At 37.9% G+C, this 14,520-nt stretch overlaps 1 protein-coding gene across 1 annotated transcript in view; it reads left to right on the top strand.

Moving 5' to 3' along the window:
• Positions 1 to 14,520, top strand: part of LOC149782770 (uncharacterized) — a 75,156-nt gene that overhangs the window by 37,811 nt on the left and 22,825 nt on the right. Inside the window, exon 9 of the mRNA XM_089934266.1 lies at positions 12,977 to 13,169. Coding sequence (XP_089790392.1) covers positions 12,977 to 13,169 — 193 coding nt within the window. The remainder of the gene's footprint in view (positions 1 to 12,976; positions 13,170 to 14,520) is intronic.

The following is a 14,520-nucleotide window of genomic DNA, read 5'->3' as shown; positions in this document are numbered from 1 at the left end:
CACACTTAAAAACTACTCCCTGTTTAACAACTACTCTTAAAATGTTGACAGGGCCTCAGGAGGAGTCTCTGTTATTGTGAACAACAGAGCCCCTCATAGCGTCATCCCTTTAAACACAAATTTACAAGCCATTGCTGTAAGCGTCACTCTTCATCGAGTGATTACATTTTGCTTTATTTACTTACCACCAAACATTAACCTAGTACCAAACGAATTAGACGACCTTGTTCAACAGCTTCCTGCGCCATTTGTTTTACTCGGGGACTTTAATGCCCATAACATTTTATGGGGATCAAATCATATAAGTGACAGAGGTCACAAAGTTGAAGACTTTATTTCTAGACACGATCTGTGTCTATATAACACCAAAACACCGACATATTTACACCCAGGAACGGGTACATACACGTGCATCGATTTGACAATTTGTTCTCCTTCGCTGCTTTTGGACTACGAATGGAAGGTTGCTGATGACCTTCACAGCAGTGATCACTTTCCAATATTTCTTGAAAATATTAACTCTACAATTGGTGACGTAATTCCACAATGGAATATAAAGAAGACCGACTGGACTAAATTTGAAACACTCTGTAAAACTAGGCTGAATGCAGATACAGTTTTCATTGTTAATAACCCTATTCAGCATTTTACATCTGTTTTAATAGAGATTGCAGAAGAATCCATTCCCAAGTCCTCGCTGAATTGTAAAAGAACCCCAAAACCTTGGGTCACTAAGGAATGTAAGGAAGCCATTAGACTACGCCGAGAAGCATTGAAAAAATTTAATAATCATCTGCCGCCCGAAAACTTAAATATATATCGTATTGTCCGGGCCAAAGTGCGCCGCACAATCAAAGAAAGTAAAAGAGCATCATGGAAGAAATATATTTCCTCTTTAAACTCTCGTTCCTCTGTTAAGAAGGTTTGGGACACTATACGCAAAATAAACGGAAAGAGAAAACAAAACCCTCTCCGACATCTGACACGGAACAATAACAATTTTAGTTCAAAACGTGACATTGCAAATGCTCTTGCTGACAGTTTCTCCAAAAATTCATCATCATCTAATTATTCAGAAGCCTTCCAAAAACTTTAAACTCAAAAAGAAAAGTCCCGTTTAAAATTCACATCCAACAACTCGGAAAGTTATAATCATCTGTTCTCACTATCGGAGCTTAGGGAGACTTTAGATAAGGCCCATGATACATCCGCTGGGCCTGACGAAATACATTACCAGTTTTTGAAACCCCTTCCAGAATCATCATTAACATCTCTTTTGAAACTCTTCAATGATTTATGGATTACTGGTAATGTACCAAAAATCTGGAAAGAAGCAACAGTAATACCTGTTCCCAAACCCGGTAAAGATAGCGAAGATCCCAACAGCTACTGACCTATGGCACTCACCAGCTGTGTGTGCAAAACAATGGAACGAATGATCAATTCTCGGCTTGCCTGGTACTTGGAAACTAACAATTTAATATCTTCTTTCCAAAGTGGCTTTCGATATGGCTGCAGCGCCAATGATCATCTGGTTAGAGTGGAAACATTTATCCGTGATGCATTTATCAAGAAAGAACATTTAGTACCGGTTTTCTTTGATTTAGAAAAGGCCTATGACACGACATGGAAGTACGGGATACTAAATGACCTGCACGATCTAGATCTAAAAGGCCGTCTGCCCTATTTCATATCAAACTTTCTCTCAGACAGAGAATTCAAAGTACGAGTGGGCTCTACCCTCTCAGATCTGCACGAGCAAGAGATGGGTGTGCCCCAGGGCAGTATTTTATCTGTGATGCTCTTTAACATCAAAATTAATAGCATCACCAAGTGTTTGGCTCCTGGTGTGGATTGCTTGTTATACGGTGATGATTTTCTAATATGTTATCGATCAAAGCACATGCACACAATTGAAAGACAACTGCAGCAAAATATAAACAAGATTCAAAATTGGGCCAATGCAAACGGTTTCAAATTCTCTAAATCCAAAACAGTATATTTGCATTTCTGTCAGTTGTGAAGACATCATGACGAACCTAACCTCACTCTGGACCGAACATCTATTCCAGTTGTTGAGGAAACAAAGTTTTTAGGTATTATCTTTGACAGAAAACTGACTTTTATTCCAGACCTAAAGAACTTGAAAGCTAAATGCTTAAAAGCATTTAACCTACTTAAAGTAGTAGCGCACACTGACTGGGGTGCTGATAGAAAAGTCATCCTCAATTTATATAGAACGTTTATTTGTTCCAAACTGGACTATGGTTGCATTATGTATGGTTCAGCCCGAAAGTCATATCTTCAGATGCTTGATCCAATTCATCATCAGGGAATAAGACTGGCTCTGGGAGCATTTAAAACATCCCTGTGTGAAAGCCTACTAGCTGAAGCGAACTAATCACTATTATCGCACCGTAGAGAAATGCTTTCCGCACAGTATGCTCTCAAATTAAAATCAAACCCTCTAAATCCTGCTTTTTCGGCTGTTTTTCAACCCAAATACAAAAGCTTATACGAAAACAAACCAAACGCCATACCTTCCTTTGGCATTAGAATATCATCCAGCCTTGACAGTACAAAACTAGATCTTTCTAAAATTCAGAAAACGTCCATCTCCGAAACACCACTCTGGCTACTTAAACAACCAAAAGTACTTTTTACGCTACACGATGGAAAAAAATCTGAAACAAACCCTTCTGTCTTCCACAACTCTTACCATGAACTCCTCACCGAATTTAAAAACTACACAAGAATTTACACCGATGGATCAAAGGATGAGGAAAAGGCTGCTGCAGCCTTTGTTTGTGGAAATCACACAACACAAGTTCGTTTACCAAATGGAACATCAATTTTTACAGCCGAAATCAGAGCAATAGACCGTGCTCTGCAACATATAGAAAAGAAAAGTATTTTAAACAGTATCATCTTCTCTGACTCACTATCAGTACTCCAGTCACTACACAATAGAAAACTGGAGAATCCATTATTGAAAAACATACTAGTCAAAAATACCGAGCTGAGTGTCTCCCACAATATAATATACTGTTGGTTACCTAGCCTTATTGGTATTAAAGGTAACGAAAAAGCCGATCGCGCTGCTAAAATGGCCCTTATTCAAGAACCATCTGATTTTAAAATACCGTATACTGATTTTAAACCTAGTGTCAGAAAGTCCCTATGTCAGAAGTGGCAGGCATCATGTAATGATGCATTGAATAACAAACTTCATGCAATCAAGCCAACTCTAGGAGAATGGACTCCTTCTTACAGAACCATGCATAGGGAGGAGATAGTCATTGCAAGAATATGAATTGGTCATACTTATATCACACACTCCCACATACTAAAAGGTGAAGACCCACCGGAGTGCGTTTCTTGCAATGAACCATTCACTGTTACGCACTTTATGATAGAGTGTTTTGACCTGCAACCTATGCGTGATCATTATTACAATGTGCATGATATGAAGAAACTTTTTGACACTATAAACATGAGTCGTATTGTAGAGTTCTTGAAAGCAGTGAATATTTACTCTAAGCTCTAACTTTTATCCTATCACCTTGTGCAGTTTTATGCAATATATATATATGCCGTCCCTTTTTAATACCTTTTCATCATTTTTCATTAACAGACAACATGTACATCCCCTGTTGATCGGGAAGCTTTATTTTGCACCGTTACCATCCTACCGTTTTAATATCAACTATTTGTTTTTTTATATCGCTGGTCGATATGAGACTTTTTATAATTTTAAAAGACTATACATATAACATTTTGTTTGGTGCTAAATAGCCTTACAGTGCTGATGAGCCATTAAAAATAGAATCAATCAATCAATCAGTCAGTTCATGTACCTCGGCTCTACCATCACCAACAACCTCTCGCTCGATGCTGAGCTCAACAAGCGGATCAGACAGGCATCAATAACTCTCTCCAGGCTGTCACAGAGAGTGTTGAACAACAGCATGCTGACCATGAACACTAAGATCACCGTGTACCATGCATGTGTGCTAAGTACTCTGATGTACGCCAGTGAAACCTGGACTCTGTATGCCTCACAAGAGAAAAGACTGAGCGCCTTTCACATGCGATGCCTCTGACGCATACTCGGGATCACCTGGAGCGATCGAGTAACAGCATGATCACACTGCTCCGCCAATGCCGCATCAAATGGCTGGGCCATGTACATCGGATGGAGGACGGACGGATCCCCAAAGACATTCTTTATTCGGAACTCGCCTCTGGCAAAAGGTCGATCGGACGGCCACATCTCCACTTCAAGGACGACATGAAAGCCCTTGATATCGATGTCAACACCTGGGAAGAGCTCGCTCTAGACAGATCAAGCTGGCGACATGCTCTGATCACTGGTCTGAAAGCCGGAGAGGACAAGCAACGCTTGCTAGCTGATGAAAGACAATCACAGAGGAAGAAGAAGCAGCTCCAACCAACACCTGATGCAACCTTCAAGTGCAGCAGGGACTGCCACTCCCGCATTGGACTACATAGCCACAGCAGACGCTGCACAACCACCAACTGGGACACCTTACATGGGCTCAGTTCCATTGTCTCTCGAGACTAAAGGATGCCAACAAACAGTGAAGTTGTGAATTATATCACATATTTCATATGTGTCAGATACTCAATTCAGATTGGTTTGTAAAAAAAAAGTCAGGAGAACACATTTCATGATGAGGCTAGCTTGATGGGACAATGTGTTAAATGGCAACACCTGTTAAAGCTGACACTTTTCCATTATTTTAGCAATAATGCTTCTTCTAACAGAGTGCAGATATTTCTGTTAGTAGCCACAGTGACACAGAACAAAGAAATTCTCACTAATCCTACACATCAGATGGCAGTGCTGCAACTGAAGGTCCAACCAACATCAAGAAAAAAATATTACTCTTTTATTTCAGATTGGAAATTTTTTTGACCATGGCTAGAAATGCATGAGATGCAGTTGTTGTGTAAAAACTGGCAAAGAAAATTCCATAGCACTTAGAAGTAGTAATTTCAGGACATCAGCCCTTGACAGACACCTTTAATTACCGACCTAGACATGACATTTTGGTTGGTTTGCACATAGGGCAAGGATGAAGCTTGTTAACTTAGGGGCAAAAGATCAATGGTCAGGTTCTCTGTGACTAAATAAACAAAAATTGTTTCTGTACAGTAACCTTTGATATATATATATATATATATATATATATATATATATATATATATATATATATATATATATCATAGAGCTGGACCTATCTATAATCCTTTTGATTTGGGGATCAAACGGTCAGCAGTCAAGGCCACATTGACTGATTGAAGACACTTGGTTTTTGCACAAAAATTTAAGTTTTCAAACTGTACCATTATCATAGTTTGTTGCTGAATTACATGTTAAGTAAGAAAGAAGCCTTTTGATTCTGATGTCAAAAAGTAAAAAGTCATTGTCACTTTAACTTGGAGAAGAAAAATGATTTTACATAATAACTCTACTACTGGAACATGTACCATAACCAGAGTTTGCTGATGGTGTGCACTTTACATGTGGCTTCTGTACAGTAAGTTTAGCTAAAGACTGTATACCTTGACCAAAGGTCCAGGTCATTGAGATCCATACCTTGACCAAAGGTCCAAGTCATTGAGACCCATTGGGCAATAATCTCCAAAATCAACAGTCACCATCTAGTGTCTATCAAACATGTGGCAGGCATATAACATGCCATTTATGGTATTCTTGTTGTGGGAGTATGGTTTATATAAAATAAAAATAATATGAATCTATCTTTTAAAAATGTTAACTTTATCTTTTAGTTTCTTTACAGTTTACAGAATTTTAATATCTTTAACTTTTAAAAGTTTTATATTTTATTTTGTAGTACTTCATGTTGATATTATTAGGAAGGGTTCTTTTACTTGTTTGGGTTTTTTGTTTCAGTTCTTTATATTTACATTTTTTAGAACTTGGCCTTTAATCTGCACCATATAGCCATTACTGTGATGATATGCCATTAAGCCCAAATAGATGCATGCATACATATTTTGTCACAGACTCATCTAAACTCTGTAATGCAGAAACTACCAGTAGGAATTTATTGAAAGTTTACACTTGTATTGGAGTGGGAATCACTTTTTTCACCAAATTAAAACCGACTCATAGGATAGAGGGGTCAGTTGCTAGTATGCCTAATATGCAGTTTTATGAGGCCTTATAAATACAGACAGCTTTTCCACAGATTTGAGTGACTCTTTGGAGTTTTTCACCTTGGTGAAGTAATAATAATCCATCTGTTTTCTTATTCAGACTTGAGATTCATCATTAACAAATGTTTTGCACTTCAGATATCGAACACTGACATGCATCAAACTAATTGGCACCATCTTAACTGCCTGACATACAGTCTGTTTTACTTACAGCTGACCTCAGAATTAACCTTTTTGTGAGCTTGATCAAGTGAATGATCTATTCCTTGCAGTAAATCATTCTTATCGTTTCTCTGGCACTGAAATTAATTCATAGCCACTTGAAAGTAAAATTGGCATGACACTTCAAGACTGATTTAATTTGAGTATGCTATTGTTTTGCTGTCTCAAATCCCAGATATCAAACAGCAGTGGACTGGATTAAATAAGGGCAGGGGGGTTTGAGTCTCACTAATTACAGGCATCAGCTACAATAGGTAGGATTAAATGTGTGGTGTGTAAGAGTATAATTACAGATATCAACAGCACTGGGCAAAATTAAGTATGGAGAAAAAAATCATACAAATTGGCTGTATGTTCAACATGGTTTTAATAGATGTATCTCCAACAATCAGAACATAACCTAGACACCAATTTTAAGAACTCTACTGACATATATGTCAGGTAGTCAGCCATAAATCTCCAGCTTGCAGAAAAAGATGCTTTTCTATCAATATTGTTTCAGTTAAAAGACTCACAAGACCATCCTCAGATTACATCCACAATCTTTGAACCTCACATTCCACTGCTACTTACAGTAGATCAGGAAATAGGGCACCAAAGAGGCAAACCTCATACAGCCAAGCATCTTTGAACTTAATTGTCATTGCCAGGAAGACCAGAGTTATAGGTAGAAACAAAGACATACACCAATACATTCAAAATGGGGAAACACTCTTTCCAAACCTTTCTCCTTAGCAAGGACTCGTTTCCCAAAGCAAGGAACAATACACAATATAAGAATTGCCAGTTTTGACCCGTCTTTTATCCCAAGGACCTTTCCAAGAGAACTACAACATGCTCATACTGCCTGTTTCCAATACCCCACTGTGAGGAAGACTTTAACACTTCACCATAAAATGGATGAGTCCCTGCCCTTAACATCCTGTTGCTCTTGCTAATATAAAATTCTCCACATGAAAACATTAAAAAGGCTCATTCACAGCCCAATCCAATCCAGGTTTGGGCTATCTTCACTAGCATATATGGGCACCCAAGCTCAGCACAGATAACCCAAGATCAGTTCCAGTTGCCATATGGGGTGAGGTGTGAGGAGGACCAAGCCAGAGTTGGCGTGAGCAACCTTTTGTAGCATGACATGCAATCCCATGTTTCACTGTTGATTTTGTCTCAGATTCCTTGTCAAAAGTGACAAATCCAATGTCATTCCATCCTAGCTTTTCATTCGTCTGGGCATGGTGTTCAGCACTTCGTTTTGAATTCATTTGCCTCAAGAATACCCCATGAGGAACACCTTGGTGGTGTCCCGCCTTCGACATGGAGAGTCGAATCTTAATCCAGGAATCTCATTGCCATGGGGTCTTCTTAATGCATTTCAAAATCCTCTCCTCTTCACAGCCAGTTCGTAAGACCCCAACAGATCACTCCTCAGCCAGATCCAGTAATTGAAGTTTAAGACCTTATTAGGTCCCATCTTAGCAAATGGGAGAACACCCGACATGGTTCATCTTCAGATGATGACTTCATTCAGCCATTACTGGCCAATGATAGTGATGATGATCATTCGTATAGTTTAGAAGTATATCAGAATATTGGAGCTTATGTTAGTAAATAATCTTATTTTGGAGCAGAGATAGCCAGGAGACAAAACCAGTTAGCTGTTGAAAATTGTACATAACATAAACAATGAGAAACAGTTTTCTAACTTGTCCAAGCTGGCTAAGCTACAGTACATCTCATGTGTTGTTTTGAAACCCCACTCATCACAGTGGGTGTGGAGAGAGAGAGTGGGGAGGATTAAGAAATTAACCTTCAGGCATCTTTTTTTGCATCCTGAGAGTTGCCATGGTGCCTTTTGGAAAATAGCTCAGCACGCCACACTTTCTTGTGGAGTTGCATCCAGTGACCACCACAGAGTGTACATATTCTTGATAATATTGGTGTGGCTACAGTTTATTACTCCTGCAAGCATGCTATAAAGAGTTTCAGAGAAAGAGAGAGAGAGAGGCAGGCACCAATTTATCTACATTATCTCTTTTGGGAGCAATTTTCTTGCTTAATGATACAGAGGAAAACACTTGATTATTCAGTTAATTATTAAGTTAATTATTAATGTTTTCAAGTTATGTATGATACCTAATGCCAAATCAAATTCTACATGACATTAGCTAATGCCAGTGCCTTGAAGACAATATTAATACATCCGCCCATTCTACACCCGGAAAGTGGCCCTATAAGATGGGTGGCATTTCCGGAGGGGAAATATATTTGTGAGAAATATATCTATGATTATGTTGTAAGAAAACTAAATGTAACTTCAAAGCTTTTAATATCTCCATTTAAAAATCACATTCATTAATAAATGGTTCTTGTCATAAGACTTATTTCAAGTTTACTTACATTAATAGCTCTTGATTCTTAAGTGTGAAATATGAGTGAGGCAACAACATTTAAACTTTGGTACAACCAGCACTTGGCATTGAGAATCATCCTCTTTCTATTTACTCTAATTTCCTACTGCTGAAATTGACATCATCTTTTGATGCTAATTCTTGACAGTATTTTATAACGGTGACAATGTTCACTGCTTTGAGTTTTGTAAATGTCTGCTGAAGTCAAGACCTTATTAGGAGAGACCAATAAAATTGACAAAGGAAGGGGATCAGATAAATAGATTAAAACAATTGCCTTTTTTATTTCAAGTAAAAAAAGACATTGTTCCATTCCCTATTTTTGTTGAAACAAATTTATCTTGTGATAACAGGAAAAAAATTACCCACTAGGAAAGAACATTCTAGCTCCATAAATTAAATGGTCAACCCCTTACAGTATACATGCAGTCAGAATTGAACTAGTTAAGAGTTGTTTGTATTCAGCTTCATGACTGTGCCAGTACTGCTTTAGGACTAAGCATGTGATTCGCATTGCAGTGTTTTCTGTCTGTTTGGTTGTTATTTTAGGCAGAAGCGATTGGAATTTAATTGTCCATATCTCATGGATTACTTGTCCTTTTTAACAGTAGGATAAATTTATGCTGATCAAAGAGCAGCTCAATATTGTCTGCCCATCGTCAAGTTAATCAAAAGCTTGTTATGATTTCAATAAAAGCATGCAATTATTGCAAAAGAAGTGAGTTTGTCTTTTTGAAATATGTACTGAATATACAAGAGTTTTGAAATAATTTTTTTAACCATCCAAATATATTAATTAGAATAAAGCTGACTGATTTTTCAAATGGTATCTGGTTGTAAATCACTCTTAATAAATCACTCTTAACATCTCAGTCTTTTCATGGGTGGTCTTCATTAATTGGCTGTTCAGATGTCAAGCAGTAATGGAGTTACCATTTGTTCGCCTGCGAAGGTGCTGTGGTGATGCATCTGTATTCTTTATTCCACTGTTGAATGTTAACATGGTGCAGAGTGGAATGGATTAGGTCCCCTGCCGCAATGCATTGGGTTTTGAGAAATAGCTATGCATATGCTACATCAGACAGCAGATTGTGAAAGGAGGTTCTCGGCACATTACAATATTCAGATAAGGATCAGATCAAACTCGGAAACAATCAACAGACTAATGAATTTACAACTAGAGGCAACATTTTTTTTATAAAGATTTTGATTTCAGCTGAATTTTAACAGAGTGGAAGAGGAAGAAAGAGAGAAGGATGTTTAAGTGTTAGGTAAATGCTGAATTACAGTTACTCCCTCCTGCCCCTCTTTTTTCCATCTACCCCCTTATTTTTACGCAAAATAGTGAGCTCCTTACTTTGGATAAAGTACTGGCAGAATCTCTATCACTCCATATATATGAACTCCCTATATATGAAATCTTAAATCCTTTTGTCTTATAACAGACATTTTGCATGGGTGGTTCAGATATAGAAGTCTTGTCTGAAAATATGTGTCTGTCTTTATTACTTCATATACACCACTCCCTCGATAACTCGCGCACATCGGGGTCCAGAAACATCGACTGCATTATAAGTGAGGCGCGAGTTATCGACAGACCTATAAAATAAGCCCAAAACCAATAAAGTGATCGAGGACATAAAGGAAAAATAAGGAGGTGGGTGGTAGGCAGATTATAGTGTTGAATACTCACTTTATAATCGTGCTGAGATTAACTGTGAATAAATATCTCTTCATAATGGTGTACTTTATTTATTATTTCCTCATAGAACAACATTAATTTCAGGATAAATTACAGTATATTGAGGTGATCATCAAAAACATTATTCCACGTGGTTTCCGTTCGCTTAACATGTGTACCACTCCACACATTGTGTACTATGTCACTAATTTTTATGTTGAATTGGATACATTCTAGTTTTATTGTTTGATCCAAATTAGACGTTTTTTTATATACAAAAGATCGACTCTTTTCGAGAAACAGTGTCGGTCAAACGATAGATTTGATTGCAATAGAAGTAAAATGGAAAACAAAAAACAAAGGTTAATCAGTACTAACATATTTAATTGGTCTACAAATTTAAAACAACATAAATTAGAACAAGTTAATACTTGCCGTTCGTGCCAGGCTTGACAAATGTCAATTGACTTTTTGAAAAAAAATCAGTTAATTTTTTTTGTGTGTTACTCCTTGGTTTCTCTGCCGCCGAGCAAAATCCGTCAGATGTCTCAACTGCATAAGCTTTACATAGTCAACTTTTTGAGTCTCCAGCCACCTTATGGCAATATCAAAAGATTTGATTGCTTCCTGTGCAGAGGGGGGAGGTGGTGCAACATCTGTGTCTGTATCACTTTCAACACTTGTTGTACTCCAGTTAGAATCGTCTTCTGCTGCAAATTTGTTCGTTATAGAATTAATTATTGTTTCATCTGACATGTATTCGGCTGTGGGGCAATCATTGTCAGCACAAATCCACTCCTCCATATCATCAAGAGAAACGCCCATCTCAGGACCATGAGTCTGTACGAATTTCTCCCAAACAGCCTCGGCATTAATGACAAAAGTTTCACTGAAACCTTCAAAGTCACTATCATCGTCGCTGTCTCTGTTACTGTTTTGCTTTACGTCAAAGGCAGCTCCAAGACCCTTAATCCAGCACCCCAGGTCTCTTGTAATTGATTTTTTAATGCAACAAACACTTCCCCAAGTTGTTGATCAAAACAAAGCCGGCATGTAATTAGGTTCTCACAGAAGTACTCACGGGTTTCAATGTGACGGTCGATTGACTCTTCTCATGTTTTCAATGAACATGATATGTTGCGATTATAATGTTTACACTGAAACGGAATTAAAGGATTAGAACATGACTTTCACACAGGAAGGCGTTTAATTGGTGTTTATTTCCTTCTCTGTTGCCACCTGTTAGCATTTACCATAAGTTTTCATTGATCACTATTTCACCAGACTGTTTATTTACAGTACACTGACAACTATTTATCGTAAAAACTTACATAATATATGATATCTTTAAACAGAGGTCTCGCTAGGATTTTAAAACTGGGTCTTTCTGCCTCTGAATTCAATCACTAAATATCGGTACATTTTCTCACCCGGCTGTCAGTCAAAGCCTTTGAACTAGCCGCCTAGCTATTGCATCATGTTCTTTTTTATGTACTCTTATAAAATGGCAACATGTATGTACACCAAGGAGTCTTTCAGTCACTGAATTATTCATTGTAAATATCAGCACAGCTAACTGACCAACACATTTTCCCGCAAAGCAGGTGGCTGAAACAGGACTGGCAAATCTTTGAATTTTTCCGTGCACCTATTACATGTGTACAGAGGACTCCCGCCTCAGTGATTTTCTGCATCCCAGATCAAAAATTGGCGTCCAAATACACGTAATTAAGCGTTTTCAAGATCTCTGAAATTAATTCTTATTTAGAACTTGCAAATTTAAAAATATGGATTCTATTTTTACAGGCATTAATCACCGTTTTCGATGATAAAACAAGCAATGTATCAAGGTTAAATTTACCAGTTCTTATAATTTTTTCACGTTCAGCATTTTTTTAAAGATATCTTAAATACATTTTCTCTGAAAAAATCGGGAGCCAATATGGACACCGCGTTATAAGCGAGATCGCGAGTTATCCAGGTGCGAGTTATCGAGGGAGCGGTGTATTAGTATGCTTTGTACGAGTCCTTCTGGGGCCCCAAGTGGGCTAAAGAGCTCTCCATTATGGATCACTGCCATCTCACCTCTGTCTGTGGCGATTCGAGTCTCGGATTCAGCCAATGTGGGTATGTGAAAAAGCTTGCCAGTAGCTTCTCGTGGGTCAGTGGTTCTTTCCGGGGTTTTTCTGGGCGCTTCCTCCACCATTAATACTGGCCACCATGCATAGCCTATCATGTGCTGAAAAATGGCATTAAACCCCACAACGACAACAACGAGTCTTTCTGACCTGAGAGAGTTTGTTTCAGGTGTCCCAATGACTCCCACTATGCATTTCAGGTGCTCATCATAGTGACTATTTATCATGCTCATTTTAAAGGTCTGTAGGAAATGCTAAGTTTAGCAGAATATTATCATTTTGTTATTTTTTTTTTTAATGGTTAAATTTTTTATTTTTAGTCCAAGGAGGAGCCATGTGCAGAGAAAGAAATAACAAAATGTTTTGTTCATGACAGTCGATGGTTTTCTCTCTACCAGTATACACTGAACCAGATGCACAAGAAAAATATGTTGCCAAGGAATAAAGGAGTAAAATTCAGTTCCTTTATCTGCACCTGTATGCAAAGTACTCAAGCACAAGCCACAGGTACTGGTAAGTGGGAATCTTCTTTCAGCAAGTAACAAAACAATAGAATTTGAATTGGGTAACTTACGACTGACTTGTTACTTATGAATAAGACATGGGCATATAATAATGTTGGGCTTGCGTGTAAAGTGTATACAGTCATCGATTATAACATCTTTCCATGGTCTGTGTTAAAAATTGGCAGACATCATTAACTTAAGGTAAACATGTTCATGTGATTTTGTCATTTTGAAAAAATTGTGCATTTGATACTTTTATTTATGAAAATGCTCCATGTTATTGGGCATTCAGTACTAAAAAATGTCATCATTTCCTAAAGAAAGTCAGAAAACCATAGTTTGATGTTGTTTTCAGAGGTGCCAGCAGTGAATAGGTGCGTAAAGGTTTCATTGCCAATCTAACAGCTGAAAACTTGAATAAATCCCTTATACTGAGTTAAATCCTCTAGGTTGAACTCTTGTTCCTCTGTTAAATCAGTACGTAATATGGTACAAAATATCATTGGTAACAAAAATAGTATCTGTGTCAAGCATGTGAGAAATCTCATAAATATGTCATAACAATAGCTGAGTTAAAACACATTTGTAGAAACATTCTTAAAAAAACCCTTATGGAAACTTCAGCTAGGTTAAAAAGCTGAAAGGAAAGATCCCTTTAACTGTTAAATTTGCTTATTTACAATGCTCAAGATTGCAGTGAACTATCAACTCTTAGAGAACTGCAAGACTCTGCTGTTTGAGCCCCTGACCAGATAAAATCCACTATCAACTTCTCAAACATTTACTTGATACTCCTCTAAATACACTACTTTGCATTTTCAATTAGATTTGGGAAACGGGTGAATCAAGCCATCATTGTTGGAAGCAACAGTGGTACCAGTACCCAAACCTTGCAAGGACCATGCTGATCCTTCTAGCTGTCATTCCATATCACTAAGGACCATGCTGACCCTTTCAGCTATTGTCCCATATCAATAAGGACAATGCTGACCGTTTCAGCTATTGTCCCATATCAATAAGGACAATGCTAACCCTTCCAGCTATTGTCCCATATCATTAAGGACCATGCTAACCCTTCCAGCTATTGTCCCATATCATTAAGGACCGTGCTAACCCTTCCGGCTATTGTCCCATCTCACTAAGGACCATGCTAACCCTTCCAGCTATTGTCCCATATCATTAAGGACCATGCTAACCCTTCCAGCTATTGTCCCATATCTCTAAGGACCATGCTAACCCTTCCAGCTATTGTCCCATATCACGTAAGGACCATTCAGACCGTTCCAGCTATTGTCCCATATAACTAAGGACCATGCTGACCCTTCCAGTTATCATCCCATAATACTATGGACTATACT

Source organism: Sinohyriopsis cumingii, chromosome 15 (genome assembly GCF_028554795.1).
Source record: "Sinohyriopsis cumingii isolate HCF-2022 chromosome 15, ASM2855479v2, whole genome shotgun sequence".
In the NCBI taxonomy this organism is placed as follows: Eukaryota; Metazoa; Mollusca; class Bivalvia; order Unionida; family Unionidae; genus Sinohyriopsis; species Sinohyriopsis cumingii.
The sequence above is the reverse complement of the archived record's forward strand: the minus strand, read 5'-3'. Positions and strand labels throughout refer to the sequence as shown.